Consider the following 20,573-nt stretch of genomic DNA (forward strand, 5'->3'; position numbering starts at 1 on the left):
TAATTTCGTGAGTGTCTTCAATATCGACAATACACTCGCCACCCTCATTGTGTATGGCAAACCCTTTTCCCCCATGGAATCTGTGACCGTTTGCCTTTCCACACACATGATCATTAAGATCACCTGTCGTCGGTAGGCGCGTCACAGGTCTTTGTATCGAATAGTCATCAGAAAGCATCTTTCTCGATAAATTTCATCAGCCGATCATCAAGTCGCTTGTTTTTAAGGTTTTGTTTGTAAAACAAAACCTTATTAAAATCGGTTTACTGTCTGTCTGTCTGTCCGTCTGTCTGTCTGTCTGTCTGTCTGTCTGTCTGGCTGTCTGTCTGTCCGTCACACGCATTTTTCTCGGAGACGGTTGTAGCGATTGGCACCAAATTTGGTAGAAAGGTGGGAACTGTGAACGCTCACGCATATAGTGAGTTACATCCTTTTACGGCGAATTTAAGGGGGGGTCCCCATACATGCAAAAAAAGGGTGTACATTTTTTTTTCTTCAAATATAGTCATGTGGGGTATCCAATTAAAGGTCTCGATTAGTACTTTTCGAAGCCAGTCTTAGTTTTGACATTTGTTAAAAAGGTGAGGGGTGCGGGGGGTTGAAAGTGGTCATTTTTTTAACGAACCCATTCTCAGAAACTACTCAACCGAAAAATCTGAAAAAAATCAGGGGGCTGTCACTATATGGTGCCTAGGCTCCGAAATACCCTCCATACCGATGCCTGTTCAAATAAAGTTAATAATAGTACATTACTATAATTTTTAGTAATTGACAGGAAAACCCCCCTTAAGTTCACCCTAGAATCACAAAATTTTGCAGCAATATAGGCTACAGCATAGAGCATGATCCTGCCAAATTTGGTGAAAATCGCACTATTACTAACAAAGTAATACTAAGTCAAAGCTGTCGCTTCTCTGCAAATTCGAGACTATGAATTTCAATATCACTTGAAAGTGGCTATTTTCACATAACATACGCATATTTTACGTGCTACATGCTAATGGGACAAATGGACACCCAAATCTCTTTATAAAAGAAATACACAAAACCTTTCATACCTGAAGCGTTTAGCTTCCGGTTTCCCGACTTGTTTTAGAGACGTCACGGATGGCAATGCCTTGCGTTTGCGTTCTATGTCGCAACTCTGGTCCACACCATCGACTTTCTTGTAGAGTGCAGATATCGATGCACCTCTCACGAATAGCTCTAACGGGTTCCCCCGTTTTACTCATCAGTATACAAGTACCGCATGTCCATGTGTCAGGAACCTTTGCTCATTTCTTGCCAGGACCAAGCTCTGAATATTTATGACTTGATTTTTTCAAAATTGTAGCTGAACAAACTGATTTCTATTCAGCTTAAAAACTAGACCTTCTTCTTCTTCTTTTTCTTCAGCCTTTGTCCCCCCCCCCTCCTCGGCACGTCGTGATCGGCTTCGCCATTTGGCTCTATCGAATGCCTGATCTGGCTGCAATCTATAAATATTAATTTTGGAGAGAGGTTACACCGGTATACAAATAACGATGGGAATACTCAGGTGTCATCAAGCTAAGCTATATTGAATGATGATCAACATATACTACTTGTTTGAAACTCCCTGCTCTGAAAACATTGGCGATTAATCTTCTTATTTCTGTTATCTCAAAACTCTTTTGGATTTACCATATGATCGCAATTACGTAGTGTCACGGATATGCTGAAGGTGCTCTTCATATTTTCTCCGGTTACTAAACTTTGGCAGGGATGCAATAGCTATGGTTTGTTTTTTTAAATATGCCTTACTTTCCAAACAACAACAAGGGTAGATAACAATTCAGACAATAAATTCGTTATCCACTTTTTCTAAAGAAAATAATATCTAATTAGATTTACATTATAATCTCTTTGCGGTCATATTGAAATCAGGTAATTAATAAGTTAATTAATTTCTATAAAGAGATGGACCTCGGTTAAATGAAAACTGGATTTGAATGTGTCAAAAAATGTGTCCGCTTGGTGACAAATCAAAATGTAAATTTAGTAACAGCAAAAATGTTGAAAATACTGAGGCTAAGGGATAGCCATTAAGTCAATAAACTTGATTTTACACGCGAAAATATGACTCGTGACTGAATTCGAGTGAATCTTTCATTTTTATTAGGAAATAAAGATTATTAAATTTTTTTATGTGATATTTACCGGCTAGAAAAAATTCAATGTGGATGGTCCACATGGATGGAATTAATATTAGTAAGACTTGTGCAAAGCGCCTCTTCAACTTTGAAGGCAAAATTTCGGAGGTGAGTCGCTCGTGAGATTATTAAAAATAATATATTAAGACAAGTTACTAGTGATTGGAATTCGTGCCAGCTCTGGGTAACCAAATACGACTTGGATGCAATTTGCTCTATATATGCTTAAGTGTTCCTTAGTCGAGAATTGGCAATGAGGAGATATATCGAGGAAGGATCAGGAGCCATAATTCCCATGATATATCAAATAACATCGGTTAACGCCTCATTGACTTTGGAGTGGCGGAATATTGATTATAAAAACGATATGCTTCACCCAAAAGCCGAGCCGACCCCGCTTGTGAACGGGACAAAGGCTGAAGAAAAAGAAGAAGAAGATGCTTCACCCAAAAGCGCGTTCACCAAAGGACATGGGCCTCCCCAGATGGCATTATACTCAACCAGATAAACCCCGTTCTCATCACCACCCGCATTCTCAACGTGACGTCACATCAAGGAGCAAACTGTGACCCCGAACATTACATGGTCCAGATTTTCACGAGGAAGCACATAAACGACACCTGGCATTACCTCAAAGGCGCTTTCGAAACAACAGTGGAAGCAGCGGTTGGATATCAATCCCTGCGCGGAAAAATATTTTTTGCTTGATGACGAATACCAGAAAGCGAGCCATACAGACGACATTCAGAGTGAAACACAAAGACGATGAAAGAGAATTTCGAAACTATTCAACGAGCAGCCAAAACCACCGTTGGAAAACCAACAGCGAGCAATCATTGGGGGCGAAAGTAAACCTACAAGAATTATGGTTGAGCATAACAGGAACATTGAAAGGGCAACATCAGAAGAAATAGGGTCAGCAATCAAATGTCAAAAAATGAACATGGCACCGAGCATAGATGACATCATGACCATGACATGACCATGAAAGCAATCCAGAATTTAGTTCTGCTTGTCTAGAATCAAGAGCAGATTTTACAAGAGTGATCAAAAAGTGTGATAGGCCTTATCCTCAAAAAAAGTGACTAGTTGACATCTGAAAATTTCTGAGTGGAAAATCGACAATTGGCCAGTTATTTATGGTCAAACGGGTGCCAGAAAAACTCTGGGAATTCTGCATATATATCCATCAAATACTCGTTACTTCAAGTAGGCATTCGACACTATTGATCAAAATATACTGAAACAAAGTAATGCTTGACTTGGAAGTTCCAGCAACATTACCAAGCCTTACCAAAATGATAATGTGCCGCATGACAGATGCGTTTGTTCAATCTGGCTGTAGCAGATTATACGAAAGTTGCCACTGGAAACAAAATGTACGTTGCTCTCAAGTAATGCCAAATTGTCGCATATGTGGACGACATAAACATCATGGCGTGATCTTCCACATCAGCAAAGGAGATCATAAACCTCGATAAAACAACAAATAAACTTAGTCTACATATTAACGATAACAAGACGAAAATGATAACGCCAGACAGAATGTAACAACTGACAAGAACAAGTTGGAAAATGTGCACAACTGTATAAACTTAAAACTGACGAAAGGTGAAAATGAAGTGGACGAAATAAAACTCGGTCCTATCTATTTTAAAAGCCAGCTGCATACACAATCATGCAAAGCTCCGATTATACAAATCGATAATAAAACATGTATTATGCTACGGAATTGAAACATGGACCCTAACCCAAACTTTGGAAAAACTGTTAAATAACTTCGAGAGGAGAATAACAGTAGCTAAACGAGAGGACGGCCAATGGCGAATCAAATGGAGCCATGAGTTGTATTATGTATTTGACGAACCTGAAGTCTTTAAAATAATCAAACTTTGGCGATGGTCAACGTATGAACGAAACTCGGATCCCTAACAGAAAGACGAAGACCGGTGACAAAGCCCCGAATGCTATAGATAGATCGAGGTGGTCCTGCAAATCTAATGCCCCAAACCGAATGCAGGAGACGTTCATACGTTCATGCCTGCGGTTTCCTTGTTGTTTAAAACTTATTACCCTTTGTAAAAGTTACGCTGTCGATTAGAAGGTTTTTTAAGATCAAAAATCGCTTTTCAAAAGGACTGATATTCAAAAAAAGTTTCTTACTTCATCCTCCACAAAACCAAATAGATATAGTTTGTTAGAATTGAAATATCTTCTAATCAATATACAAATTTTTCTCCTCACAAAGATTAAATAATTTGATCAAATAGGGCATCAATGCTTCCTCAAGTTTATTTTAAACTGCATAATAATTTACAAAATCCATTTATTGATTGATAGATGCCAATCAATATAAAGCCACAAAACACTTGGTGCCTGTATATATATAAATGGTAAACTTGGATGATTTATGTTCTTGCGGAAATAAGTTAAAAATTTCAAATCTGACATTTATTCAAACTTTTAAGCTAAATAGGAACGTTCATTGAATATCAATGAGTTTATCTAGCATACCCTAGTTTCATGGAGTACAGTTTTTATCTCCCTCAACACGTACAGAATTCTAACAAAAAAATTTATTACCATCTAGGCTTATTGTTAAGTTTATTCAAGCGTTCCGATTTTTTACAACGTTCATGAATATGTATTGCAAACTAGTATGTGATGCTCAATTGAAAATTGTACGTGCTGAGATATGATGCAGTCACACACCAAGGTGTTAGACGCTAGTATCTGAAAGAAGTCAGGCTAACAGAGGGTTCCTAAAAGCTGTGTCACTCTATTCTCGCGTGACTGCACAAAATCTGTTTTGAAAAAATCTCATGGCGCTCATTTTTACTACTTAATCTAAACTGATAGTACGGCAAAAGGCAGTATCAATCACTTTTAGTGCTTAGAATAGCAAGCAGAACATCTGTGACTTCCATATTTGTAATTCATTTCAAAACAGAGAGACAAGGACTGTGTTGGGGACATGCGCATACGTAACGTCTGAGAGGAAATTTCCATCGGTTACTAAGATCATAAAAATTCAATGTTTGCTGGAAACTTGTGAGAACCATTCAAAACATATTCAGAAAAACCTCCAAACCATCAAGGACTGTTTTTTTTATTTTTACAGCCAAGCAGGATGAATCCAACTCGAACCCCTCAAATTTCTTTTCAAAGTCCTTGATGACTTAGTTTTAGATAAAATTTAAAAGCAGTGTTTGGTTTTCTTCCATTTAACATTTATCCTCCCATCCGGTCTAGAAAGTCATATATAAGGTTGAGGCACTCTCCATATTTTAATCCTATGAGATCAAATTAATTATTTGTAGTTGGTAAGGTAACGTGTTCTATTCAAAAGAATAGTTGGCAAAGTTATGAGTATTTGAACGTTCGTTGCTCTAGGCCGGGTCTTCTAATGTGCAAAACTTTAAGTCACTTTTTCGAAATTTGCTATTAAAGCTTTAAATTTGTTTAAAGAAGTCAATTTTTAAACAAAAATCGAGTTTTTACTGTTTCCCAACGTGCCTTCGGGGATTCGCTGCCATTCCTTCAATTAAACATTTTTGCAATCGAAATTTCGTGAAATATTGTTCAATTCTTTCATTATTATATGGGAATTGACTTAATATGTTGGCCCTATCTATCCGCAAAAAAAAATCTTAGAAGCGTTCCATTTTTTCCACGGAATTAATCTGAACTGATCTCTAGGTTTTGCTGTGAACTTTGATACCTGAAACAAGGAAAGTCAGCTGAATAATTGCGTTTCACACCTCAATAGACAAAAATCGGCAGGTTTTCTTTCCTAATGTGGGTTCTTTACAAACATGCTAAATGTCACAGAGCCTTTTACGAGAATGAAACACCACAGTCGACGTCAACAGCAGGGTTTAATTCTCGTCAGGTCTTATTGTGTTTGCCGGGATCTTCAGGGTAGTGTTCACTTGGAAGAGTTATCACGCATCCAAACTTTCATATCGGCAGTGTGTTATGCCCATAGACAGTGACTGGAAACAGTGTTAAGGGGGTCATCCCGTGTCAAGGTCATTTTTTCGCTTTCTTTAGTAATTTGTTATGACGAATTGGATAAAGCTACAAAGACGATTTTTTCACCATATATTTATTAATGTCTTGAGCATGCGCAGTCAGTCCAGCACAATAGCATTGTGCGTTATTGAAATACAGAGCAACTTATACACCCATTTCTAAAAAAAGGTATTTTTCTGCTGTCACGTTAGAAGGCGCTGTGATCATCTTAAAGAGAAAATGTAAACGGCATTTTAATGCGCAGACTTAACCACTGTCCGCAAACTAGGATTATTAAAAAATATTAAAAGCTAAATTTTTGGTGCCTTGTTAAACTTTTTTTTGTGAATTTTGGTGTTTTTTCAAGGCTGCTTTAGTGAATAAAAAAAAACACTCGCAATTATCCTAGTTTGCGCACCGTAGAAATATGTTCTGAATAAGTCGTGAAAATTTCAAAGAATTTCGTTGGATAGATTTTGGGCTATGTTGGCAGCCGATTTTCAACATGCAGTTTCGAAAAAAAGCGCATTTAAAAAGTAGAATGCGATTTTCAACCACAAAATCTTAACTGACCGTTAATCTAGTCCGTAAACCTTAGGTTTCTTCAAGAAACACAAGTAAAGCCTTGACTTCAATTCTTATGATTTCAACGAAGTCATTCGAATGTCATTTGGGCCGATAAGTGCGCGCGTTATTACGACTGTCGACATAAACCTGGCATGTGACATTTTAGCTGTTTAATACTGTAATTTCCGAACGTTTCCAAATATCAAAAAATCACTTTGCCCATATATTCTACACTATATCTAGATACAATTGATGTAAAAAAAATCGATTCCTCGGATCGGACACAGTGGATGACCTCCTTAAAGGCTTGGTGAATAAAGGATAATGTCATATACCGCCATAACAACGTTAGGCCTCACAATGCTGCACTAGTCAACTGGTTGTTCATCGTGGTGAAAATCTATTTGTGAATCAGTATTTCTGTATACTTGTTTCACAATAAGACGTCAACCCTAAAAATGAATTCTGCAGTGTAACAGAATCGCTAGGTTAATTTAATATGGACCAGAGTATTCAATTATAACCATTGTAGTTTCGAGTTTATTAAAAGTTCTTGTCAAGGTCTTTACCTCTGTTCTTACTGAAATTTGTTAGACTTCTTGAGTGATTTCCTGATTGTCATTTAGTTTTCCTTTACTCGATGCAAACTGAACCTGATAGACTTGGGCTTAGATGGAGTGTTTTATTTCGGCACCCAGCTAGGATGCAAAATGTTTAACTTAATAATAAGTTGGAAAACCACAAGTATAACGCTTCAAGTACAAAAGACTTTGTATATTTCTTATACTATGTAATCATATTTTATTGGGTATTCGTCCGATTTGTACCTAGATCGTAATGTTTGTGCATCAGTTTTTCAGACTATTGACTTTGGTGTGATACTGACTTTAAACCTAAGGATTGCAAAAATTTTGCACAAAAGGGACAACTTTGGCCTATTATAACTTTATTAGTGATAGCACCGTATCCACCAAATTTGGCAATATCATTGTCTATAGTCTAAGTTATATTATTGAACTTGATGATTCTAGTATGAACTGAAGTGGGCTTCCCAGTCAATTTCTAAAAAATATACCTATAAAAAATCTGACAACATAATAAAGGTATTTTTAGGCCTAGGTACCGTATAGAGGTAGCATCGTGATTTATTTTCCGATTTAGCTAGATTTCTTGCATCAAACGCCAAAGCTAATGTCATTTTTGGAAAGTACTCGTTGAGACCTTTCTCTAACAAACAGTAAACCGATTTTAATAAGGTTTTGTTTCACACAAAATCTTAAAAAAGCTTCTCTTCTTAGAAATATATTTATTTTGCATAGATATTTAGTTATTTCGAGAACTACTTAGTTCCTTCTCCAGTCCTTAAGCTATATTTTTATAGAAGGAGAAACTACGTGTTTCTATCGTTGGAGAAAAAAAACTCCAGACACCAGACGCGATAATCATTTTAATTATATAAATCAAACCGTATTCTATGAATCATGTATGCTGACTAAAAGTCCCCTGACGACTGATTACGATCCTGCTACTTGCAACAATAAGGGGAGTACACTAGGTCACTAGGTCAAGAGGAAATGGAGCTTGAGGTCAGACATCCTGCACTAAAGAAGGGAATAAACTGTTATCGAGATATTTATATATATTTATTTACAAAATAAAATAATACGTTTTTAGGAGCAGAAACGGTGCTTGCAATTGTAATTACTTTCGTTCAAAATAGCGAAAATATACAGGAATAGCCAAACGGAGCGGATAAGTACCCGTTGAGTCCGCCTTCATTCGTATAGCCAGAACTATAATGGTCATATCATACTGTCAAAATTTTAACGAATGTACATCAGAAATCTGTCAAAACTCATTCTCGTACATAATCGCATTGATTCGTTTGATTACCTGGCATTTCGAGTTAATATAATAATCATTGGCGCAACAATCCATGTTGGATCAGGGCCTTGAAGTGTGTTAGAGCACTTCATTCAAGACCGTAACGGTACACTAGGAGGCAATGTGGTCAGCATTGCGCTCGACCGAGATTAATACCCTGATTTGACTCAGGTACTCATTCACAGCTGAGTCGACTGGTGTCCGACGTCAAATCACGATACAAATCCCACTGCCACCAGCGAGATTTGAACCGCGACCTTCCGTACGACAGCCTTGCGCTCTAACCACTCAGCATTTCGAGTTGCTGCTTAGAATTTCTCACATTTCCTATGGCATCTGTTTAACATTTCATATGCTGAATTCGGTTGTTATCGCATTTTCTGTGTTTAAAGGAAATTTAACGAAACTCCCCGAGGGGAACATTTCACGACGTACGTCCAATATAGACAGTAACATTCAATTCTCATTGAGGGATTTCAAGTACGCTGCGGGATATGCTTATTATAGTTCCGGCTTATGAACTGTCCGAAGCAGCCACTCCAACGTCCGTACCTGAACTCGTATGATCAGTACAATGGATACGTTTTTTAAAGTTGAAAACCCGCAATGGAAAACCCAAGAAAATTCTGCAGACGGGTTAAGTTTACTGATTGTTTCCAAACAGGACTTTAGTAATTTCCTAAACCATCAGCAGATTAACAACACCACAAATCCACAATTGCCATTAGCTAAATTATCCTAATTCTCTCGCACTCAATTACTGGGAGGAGAGTAGTTAATTATTTTCACGTCCCTTCTTATAAATCCGACGGTGCTCTCTGCAAAACCTCAATTATTGCCCGCCCGTACGTAATTTGTCTACGTTTTCCTATCTTCGGTGTCTAGTTTGGATTCGAAACACCTGAACAATGTTAGGAAGTTTCATTTCAGCAGAGAGATAGATTAACGGCAAAAGGCGCATAAAATAAAAAATTTCTGAACACCCGGATTGCTTAACGGCAAACCCTGGCATGAAAGACAATTCTAGCCCCAAAAATAGATTTTTAAATTAAATTTCCTGTTATTTAAGTCATAAAAAACAAAGAAACTAATTAAAAAAATCTATTTTTGGGGCTGGAATTGCCTTTCATGCTAAGGTTTGCCGTTAAGTAATTTGGGTGCTCTGAATTTTTGTATTTGATGTGCCTTTCGGCCTTAATTTATGTCGTCATTGATATATGATTAAGGTGAAGCTAAGATATGTTAAGGTGATTCCAAATATTTTCGTTAGTACTTTTCGTTGAATTTTGATATTTGACACGCCTGCAGATGTCCAAGAGCTCAATTTCGTAAAACGAAACATGTGGGTGCTATGATCAACACTTTATATTCCAACAGCAAAAGGGTTTTTAGTTTAAAACTGATTTCATGCTTTCTTTTAATGCGCATCTTTCTGGTGAATTTTCATTGTATCTAAGCGGCAAGACCGATGTCCTGACATACTGTGTGCCATTTTTTGACGGTGGCATGTAAAGACATATAGTCCAACAGATTTAAGGATGTTAGTAAAAGAGTCCTCTGTCAAGACAAGTTGAATGCTTCATTTTAAGGGAGTATTCGTTCTTAGGTGGGTAGTAAAATACTTCCCAAATTATAGCCAGTTCATCGTCGATAAACCAATTGAAAGTTTATAAGAATATAAACCGTGAACTGTGGGCGATCACTATTACTTGATCAGTCAACTCCAAAGGTTTTTACGATAAATTGGACGCTTGGAACTGCGCATTATTGAAGGGAGTAGAACTCCATCTGGTTGGCAAGAAAGTACAACCGTTCCCATATGAAAACAAGTCGGGATACCGGAAGTTGGCGCTTCGGGTATAAAGGTTTTGTGTTCATCTTATGTCAAAAAACAACGCACATTTTTCCAATCGTATATGCCCAGAAACCCAAAATTTTCCTTCATATTTTTTTCAAACTACAAGAAATGCGTATACATTACAGACGTATATATTGTGCTCACGTTAAACAAACAAACACTGCCTATTACCTAATCCTAAACTTATATATGCATGAACATAAATTGATCCTACACCTATTTTCGTGCACAAAAATTTACATATGTATATATAAAGTGTGTATATTGAATACCGCTTGTTCAATGTACAAATATATTTATCTGAATTAGGCACTACCCCAAAGCTCAATTTACATGTACATACAAATATATACATATGTATGTCTGGCTGTGGTAAAAGATATATAAGTGATTAGAAAACTAAAACGAAATGTTTCCCTGTGACCTCCCATTCACGTGAGCTCACATTGCTGTGGTATTGACGAATTGATATGTTATGATGACGTGTATGACACACGTTTTAGAATTCATGAAATTCACACAAAATGTAAAAGTTTCACCTTCTATAACTTTGTTAATAAAAGTTGGATTTCCTTCCTTCCTAGTGATGCCTTATGTTGGCTCCCTTATGCAAGTGCCAAATTTGGTAGTTCTAGCAAGAACTTAAGTGGGGGTTCCGACTAAATTTATAAAATATGCTAATATACTATTATTAACTTTATTTATGCAGAAATCGGAACAGGATATATTTTGAGGCTTGGATTTCATTTAGATACACCACTGTGATTTTCAGATTTTTCGTTTGGACAGGTTCTAAGAGCGATACTTATTACACTTTTTGACGGTTATATTTTGAACCCTCACTCCCCTATGTTTCACCCGAGATCAAATATGGGACCAGTTTCGAAAAGTACTAATTGAGCCCTTTCATTTGATATCCCACATGGTCACATTCTGTGAAAAAATGTTTGCACCCTCCATTCACATGTATGGGGAGCCCTCCCCCCCACTAAACTTTATATAAGATGGCGCCTTACTATCTATATGTAAAGGGAACATCAGACCAATTTTCATGACAATCGGTCTAGCCGTTTAAAAATAAACCGGGTATAACAAACAGACAGACAGCCGGACAGACAGACATCGAATCGATTCTAATGAGGTTTAGTTTCACACAAAACCTTAAAAAGTATTGGTGGAATAGTCAAAATAATATCTAATTTGGCTGTTATCCTATACCATGAAACGCAAACTATATTTGCGACATTGTTCAAATTACTGTGAATCAAGCCGGGTTTTAGCAAGAACTGCGGAACTACTGGCGAAATACACGCTATGGGACTACTCATGGAAAAATACTATGAGAAAAATTGCCTTCTCTACATTGAATTTCTGGATTGAGGGTAGCCCTTTAACCTCTCTATGTTTCTCATTCACACTATCACATGATACGCTAGATTGAAAGTTTCTTGACTCACCCGGAACAAGCAAAGGAAGAAGAAGCTGCAAGCTTATTTATAGCGTTAAGACAGCCGTTTTCGATTTATTCTTAACAATATTTATTATCACATATAAATTATCGGTTTAATCTCTGAAATTATATTTGCAAGACCGTCGACAGGGGTGTCCCTCTCCGGTTTGGGCTTTTCCACCCTACTAGCTTTTGTTTTTCCGATATGTTTACATATATCAGCTCGTTTGTTCATCCTGTATGAGAATGCACATTTTTTCACTCGTACAAAGCTAAAAAATAAAAATATTCCTTAAAATGTCTCCGAGGTTGCCTTTTATGATAATTACGTCATACACATTTAAGAAGGCTATAAATTCACATGAAATACGAAACTTTGACCTTATGTAACTTTGTTAATAATAATTAGATTGCCTTCAAACTTAATTCTGCAAAGTCTAATATGATCACTGTGAACTAAATGAAGGTTTAGGTTAAATTCTTAAAATATAGTAATATGCCATTATTAAATTTATTTGAGCAGATGTGGTAATGGGATGTATTTTGAGGTCTAGATTTTAAATAGATGCATCACTGTACTCTTTTTTCAGATTTTTCGAGAAGATAGTATGAGACTTGTTTCACTTTTGGGCACACATTTTAAGCCCTCACTCCCTCGAATATTATAAATATGATCATTTTCTGAAAGTACTAATTAAGCCCTTTCATTTGATACTCCACATTACAGCATTCTGTAAAAAAAAATTGCTCCCCCTTTCGCCCCCACTTAAACCCAACACGAAATTATGCAACTCATTGCCTGTCCTCACAGGCTACACATTCTCACCAAATCTCATGTGAGCACAAAACCTTAAAAATGCAAACTGCACTGTGAAGTTTTTCTACAAAATTAAATGAAATTTTTTGCAGGTATGTTACCAAAGTATCTTTAATATGTACATTTAGAAATATACATACATCCTTGTGCAGGTAGTCATACCATTCCAGTAGTGTCTTCTGAGCAAAGAATAGCCCAACCATTGTGAAATAAGCAATTTCATAGGCAAAAGATACTAAGGATAATGACACGCAAGACAGTTAAGACTAACAATTTATTAGAAGACAATTTAGTCTTGCCCAGAAATGTATGTATGTGGATAGATATATACATTATACGGCTTATCAAGTTGTAATGTTATAATGAAATTATAGAATATGATATTAAATATAATGTAAAATATGCAATTGCATGAAAAAATGTGTCTATCCTTGTATTTTGTAGACTCTTAATTCATCTTCACATAGGCTCGAACGAACCTCTGCTGCATATGATGGAGACGCAATTGCCAGATGCAAACTCTGCACATATTCTATCACATATGGTATCTAGTACGCACGGCGTTGTATACTATTATACAAATACTCGCACGCACAGATACTTGTTATTATGGTATCAACTCGACCACGAATCACCTTGAACAAAATACCTTCTTCTAATATGTGCGAATTCCGTGTTCATTTGACTGCTCAAACAACATTTCGTACTGCACATCAAGCCACCACTCCTTAGCAAAATGCGTTTATCTGAAATGCAGACAGCCGTACTGGAAGATTTGATTAAGCGCCTAGTACTGTATATAGATATGATATTCAGTATTTATAATAGAAATATTGCAAACAGGTCTTTCGTTGGGAATTCCCTGGGGTAACATAAGAAGCAGGACTAGACCGTTGAACTTGGTGTCAAAGACACGACTAGTCATCAGACAATAATGAGTACTCTAGCCGGCATCTTGCTCCTAAGGTCACAATGTGTTATGGTCGTTGGACAAGACATCGCGTTTTTTTCTGAAATCTTGAATAATTTGTAGTATTGCATTGTTGACCACCTTTTTGTTTACATGGAACAAGAAAATCTAGATTTGTGGCGGGTTGCATTTTACGCATTACTAGTCGTTATTGATTTACATAAATGATCTGATGCGGTACAATTAACATAAGAACAAGAAAGTAGTAATTTTCCATGGATTTTCATTATTCATGCACTTGTAACCTTCAATGGTAAATTATCGGAAATTAAAGTGGGACTTGTTATTTTCAAACTAAAACTGGTTTCATGATAGTATCTTCAATTGCACATAAAATGATTTTTAGTTTCACATTTCCCACTAGCCTTCTATAAATGATTTTCGATCGGCTCCGAAGGGTCGTTTTTATATCGAAAATGTATGGGACTGGTTTTACCATTTCCTGCACTTTTGAAATATTTTGAAGGAACCGCAATACGGCCCTAATAATATGCATAACTTTCCAGTTTTTTTATTTCTTACTATTCCATTACTGAACCATATTTATATTAAAGGAAGCAGTTTCCTTTATGCTATAATTAGAGGAAATTTGACTGCCCTCTCCATTGATCAGGAGTGCTGTCTGTATTTTTCGGAAGGTTTTTTATTGTTACTTCTGCGTTATCTTTTGATGTGCTAGGATGAGGTAATATCTTCTGTAATTTTATTAACGATAGTAGAATCTACATCAAACATTGCCGTTTCATGATCTATACCTCCTATTTGCTCGTTTATGGAGTATAGAGCATCGTCACAAACTCAGTTTTTTAGTGAGTCTATGTTTTAGTTTCATTACCATCATTTCATATTTGTATAAAGTATACTAGCATGGAATTATGGTATGCTGTCAATTTGAAAATGGATCGGGAGAGAGTCACTATAGTCGGAATGTCCTTGGGTACGGAGTTTTCTCGGCGGACTGTAATGTTCTGTGCCGATTTCGGCTGCCAAGTTTAGCATCAACAGTTTTTACTTTTCGATCACTACTCAGCAATGTGAGGTGAACGATAAATCTCTTGAACGCTACAGCATTGGGCAGCCACCAAAAGTCCTTTTGCGTTTTTCTGATATAAATCAAGTTTTTCCGGTGTATCCCAAGCAAATGCTATAAGTGTTGACTGAAGGTACAAGCGTAGAAAGGAATTATTTGACTTCTTTGTGGAGTGTAAGCCATTCACATAGTCTCCTTCTTGTTATTATTTCTTCCATTTTATTTCCATGGAAAATGTATTTCATTTAATTATTAAAACACGTAATGTTGGATAAGTGGCAAGCCTCCAACAATGAGGCAGATATAAAGAGGAGCACGAATATCCATAATAACCAAGATTCCAGCCCGATACAACGAAATCAAGAGACTAATGCTCACCATTCAACCAACGTGTCGTCAAGGCGGCTGAAGGTTCTAATGATTACTACGAGTGTGATATGGTAAAATTCCCAAGTCATGACCAAATCTATAATGTGTAGAATAACGTGGTTCATCTTAAAAATGTATTAACCATTACATTTGCCAGAAGAGCAAAACTTCTCACAAATGAGATATATTTCAGGTTTGTAACCTTTCAAGTTATCATAAGATTTTCAGTGGTCCGCAGAAGGACGTTAACGAGAAGCTCCTCATCCGTGACGATGACTCGCTTACGATTTTTGTATATAGTGTATCTATTGAAGTTCGATTATTTTTGGAAAAATTGGTCAGATATCGTATTATCTCGATACGGGCTCTTCTTACAAGCAAAAGCGGCAAATCTCACCCACCACTGCACTCAAACGATGTAAAGTCACCAGAACTGACAGTCTCTCCACAAATCCGTTTTTGTAGGTCCTGAAGTTTCTGTAGAATGATTAGTTCCATCTATTTTACGATAATAGTAACTGAGATCTTTCTCAAGGAGTCTCCAAAGGAGAACATCAATATTAAGTGCGATAATTGGAGAAGAATTTGAATGTTTCGTGCTGTCGGAAATATCTGAGAATTCAGAAATACATAAAAGAATATCTGGAAGGGTGAACGCAGACTGGTTTCTACTGTAGATCCTTCTTCAGATTCTTGCTCCTCCCCCCCCCCCCCCTTTATCGTTTTCGTGGAAGCTTCCCATGACTTCAATTGGGAGTGAGGCTGCAATGCTCTGCGAACCTTGGAATTAACAGTTATTACCAACGAGGTTTTTTCTGCATTATTGAAAATTAAAAGAACATTCACAACACTTTAATCACAATGGCTAGGGCAAGGAAGCGATATGCTCTTTGGCTGCTATATGGCGAGCTTTATGTCTATTCACAAAGTGTCAACACCGATAGGATCTTTCATCTCTGGATTTTTCCCGTTGACTGATATTTGCAAATACCAGGGCGAAGATAGAGAAAACTCCTTCTTACTAATAATAATAATAATCGTTGGCGCAACAATCCGTATTGGATCAGGGCCTTGAAGTATGTTAGAGCACTTCATTCAAGACCGTAATGGTACACCACAGAATAGCCTCTAGGAGTTCCAAATAAATCTTATTCGTGACTAATCAAAACTACTTTCGTGTCGGCCACAAGCAGTAACAAATATTCAATAAGTGTGGTGTTCAACTTGTCGAAATTTTACGCAAATTACCTGAAATTGTTCTATAGCCCACACATCTGAAAGTGCATTAAAAGTTATTCTCTCCGACAAATATCCCGCTCCTTCTGGAAAAGCCCCACATTGTTGTAATTATGAATAGTTATTGAGGATGCCGACTTGCGAAGACATGGTAATATTCAGAAAGGTCAGAAGAACTAATATTAAAACCTCTAACAAATTAGCAATGACTCAAACATGAAGGAGAATTGTCACATCTAATGTGTCAAAGGGTGAGGTCGTAAAAACGCACCATATCCATCGCAGTCCAATTAGTAGATCTAATTGCAGAATGCTTATCTTAGGGCGGTAAAATACGTCCTTCTGTGTAGACAACGTTGCTAACCGACATATTGACTAATGAAGACGTGCCGAATATATAGGATAACATCGGATAGAGCAATGTGGGTGTGGCGCATTGGCGCTACAAGAAAAGAGGGGCGAGTTCGTCCGAGACGATTGCATGCAACCTCTAATAAGGAGTTGCACAGGAGATGGCAGCAACTTTAGAATTGTTCGAAAAAAGCCAAAATATACGTTGAATATAATTGATATTCAGTTCATTTTATCTCTTAGGGAATAGTAATTTGACGTTGAGGGGGCCACTTTAACCTAATATAAATTTGTTAATAATAGTAGGATTTCAACCAATTTCCCAATGGTGTCCTTCATATTAAAGCCTACATTACTGCTTTTATGTACCTAGGATGGAGGGTCCGCAGTAAATTTTTAAAATTTAATAGTATACTATTATTCACTTATTACAGATACCCTAGTGGATAGAATTTTGAGGCCTAGATACTATATGTATAGACCGTCAGTAGTTATCTCTAACTTTTCGGATGGGTAGTTTCTAAGAACGAGTTCTTAAAGTAATTGGCACAATTTGGCTCTTCTCATTCCTCTCCTTTGTAGTCAATATCAAAACCAATGCCTCTTAGGAAAAGTACTAATCGAGACCTTTCGTTTAATGCCTCACGTAGGTTTATCCGGTGAAACAAGAAGGTTGCACCCCTTTTTTATGTCTTGGAGATCCCCCTTAAGTTCAGCGTAGAGGGCTATCACAACAACAAAACCCTCAAAAAAGATCCATGAACTGAAACATTATCTCAACGAAGTTCACATTAGCAATGACTCAAATATGAAGTTCACAGTGGTTCCGCGGGGATATGGGAAGAAAAGCTTTTCGGCGTCAAAGATCGGGAGGAACGCTTCAGTTGATTTCATCAGAGATTCCCTTAACAAATGAATTCTTCTTCTATCGCATCATCTAGATAATTGTATCAACCCTGCTGATAAAAACAAGAAACTACTCCTAATTCTCGATTACAATGCGAAAGTAGGAATCGATGCAAAGGAGATTATTCTTGCGTTTGGCAAAGAAATCGCTGCCCGCATAGACCGTTCATTGACTTGGGTGCATTCACTGAATTTGCGATTTGCATTGTACAATTTGAAGGGCGAAGTATCAATAACAATATTATAAGAGAAATGAAAATAAATGAAAAATAAAGTATCTAGCTTTACAGAATATGAGAAGCAGGCCAACTGGAAATCACAACGAACATGTCTCGATAAAAGAGTTCGTAACCCAGGGATCATCAGAAATGTCTCATATGTCAAGTTCAAGCAGGTGCCGCAACTGGAAGATACTGCTACTGCTCAAGCAAGAAGCACATAAAGACTTGGATGGGGAGTTACTTCTGAATCAAGTCTGTTTACAAATTGTAAAGAAGCCAAGAAAATGTTATCAAATGTCCGGATAGCATTGAGAAAACAAAATATAAAACCTCACTAGTCTTTATAGTAAATCTTAAAGTGGCTTCTTCAGTGTAAGTACGTAAATATGTTTTTCAAGTCCAGACTAAGAAACTGTGCTTATAGATATTTCCTTCCTAGGATTCGGTATCCCCGAATGAATTTCATAGGCCTTGACCTTAGTTTAGTTACATATATATTATATATAAACACATGAATTGATGACATACCTTAACAAAATATGCATATGCAAGACTAATAGCAATGGTCGGAAATGGTGAGCTCATTAACGGCCAATCTCTTGTTCGTGGATCTGATTTGTTGTCCATAAGATCTCGCCAACCATCGTATATTGATGTTATTATTGACACCTGCAAAATAAGAAAAACGGAAATAAACGTTAAAAATGAGTGCTAAAGTGATATGAAAACGGATAAAGGGTAATTTAACATGAATCAATACATTGATGAGTAGCACGTATATAAGCATGTACAAACCGTCGATCTTTAAGCAAGACGGAAACCGGAAGTTCGGCGCTTTAGGTATGAATTTATGGATTTCTTATGTAAGAATATTTAGGTGCACGGCTGTTTCATTTGCATGTAGCTCGTAATGTATACGCTTTTAGTATGTCAAATATTCACTTTAGTGTGATGTTGCAAAACTATGCCTGGGGTTGCAGTAAATTTACAGGGAAGAGACATATTTAGTCTAGTGTAACTTTGGTAATAACAATGAGATTTCCATGAAACTTTGCAGTATCACGTTCCATATTGTGGCCTACGTTGTCACACAATTTAAGGATTGTGGAATGAACTTTCAGTTAATTTCCAAAAAATATAATAACATACTCTTATTAATAATAATAGTAATAATTATTGGTGCAAAAATCTAATTCGATGCGTTAGGTACACTTCATTCAAGACCATAACGGTACATTACAGAATTACAGTACCCTGTGTGAGGCAATGTTGTCAGCACTGTCAGCACTCGTCCGAGATTATTACCCTGATTTGACTCAGGTACTCATTTAGAACTGAGTCAACTGGTGTCTGAGGTCAAATCACGATGCTCTTATTGGCTTTTGTTTACGCAAGTATCGATATGGAGGGTATACTGATGCTTAGATATTCCCAAGGGATATACCCTTTTTACAGATTTTAATAGGTTTGTTTTGCGACTGGACCTTTGATTTATTTTTGCACTTTTTGACCTCCACTCCGTTTCCTTTACAACCAATTTCAAACATTTTACTTGCGAAGCAAACTACTAATCGAACCCCGGGAACCTTTTCTTTCCATGTATAGGTACCCCACCGCCGTGATTTTAGCATCCCAGTAGAGACGGAGCCCGTATTCACACGATACGTCGGCTTCCATAGCTTACATGAAAATACAAATGATAATGGATTGCGGGTTATTCAGTTAGCAGTGTCACACGAAATGGTTGTTGGAAGTACCTGGTTTGCGTACAAAAGTCCACAAACAAACGTGTGCCTCTCCAGAAGGGACCACTTTCAACCAAATTGACCACGTGTTGATCGAACGTCGCCACCTCTAAGCCTTGATGACAGTCAGGACCTATAGGCGGCCAATATAGACTCGGATCACTATCTCGTTAGCATGGTGCTCCGAGTTCGAATAACAACTCCGCCAAGAATCCCCTCTGACATCCAGGTGAGAGCTAACACTGAAGCCATCCACAACACAGGCCTCTGCAACAACTACAAGGGGGAAATGGATGCCGTAATAACCGCGGTCAACAGAGATCCTGGAGATGAAGCAAGATTATTGGTTATAACCTTCACAATCACCTGAAGAACGTTATCATAAATACGGCCGTAAAGATACTTGGCCCCAGCCGCAAAAGGAGTCGATGGATGTAAGCTACCAACGGAATGGAAGAATGCCGCATACAGAGTAATGTTGCGCTTTCAAAGGACGTGGACACGTGCGGAGATTTATCACGAATTCTGTCGAACAGAGAATCGACTTCATAGAAGGAAATAGTAAGCCTGAGAGAATAAACAGGTCTGTGAACTTGAAAAGTACAAGGAGCAACCGCAGCAAGTGCGGAAGTTTTACCAATAAGTCAGCAGGATGAAGCCTTACACACCTCGACTCTCATCCTGCCGAGACAAAGACGTAAATCTGATTTCCGACAGAATGGGCATATTGAAGCAATGGGTTGAGTGCTTTGATGAACTGCTTAACAACCGAACATCGGCGAGTTGGAGGTCCCGCCAGCTGAAGACGACGGACAAAAACTACACCCACCAAGTATAGAAGAAACAGTCCGTGCATTTCATCGGTTTAAAAATTATAAGTCGCCAGGAACCAATGGAATTACAGCGGAATTAGTTAAATTACACCATGAACTTATGCACAAGGTGTGCATCATCTGTCCCATACATACAAAAAGGGGGACATCG

The 20,573-nt window shown here is 37.4% G+C and overlaps 1 protein-coding gene across 1 annotated transcript in view; it reads right to left on the bottom strand.

Moving 5' to 3' along the window:
- LOC119650809 (elongation of very long chain fatty acids protein) overlaps positions 1-20,573 on the bottom strand; it is a 113,661-nt gene that overhangs the window by 10,292 nt on the left and 82,796 nt on the right. The window contains exon 2 of the mRNA XM_038053947.1: positions 18,373-18,513. Coding sequence (XP_037909875.1) covers positions 18,373-18,513 — 141 coding nt within the window. The remainder of the gene's footprint in view (positions 1-18,372; positions 18,514-20,573) is intronic.

This window comes from Hermetia illucens, chromosome 3, assembly GCF_905115235.1.
Source record: "Hermetia illucens chromosome 3, iHerIll2.2.curated.20191125, whole genome shotgun sequence".
NCBI lineage: Eukaryota > Metazoa > Arthropoda > Insecta > Diptera > Stratiomyidae > Hermetia > Hermetia illucens.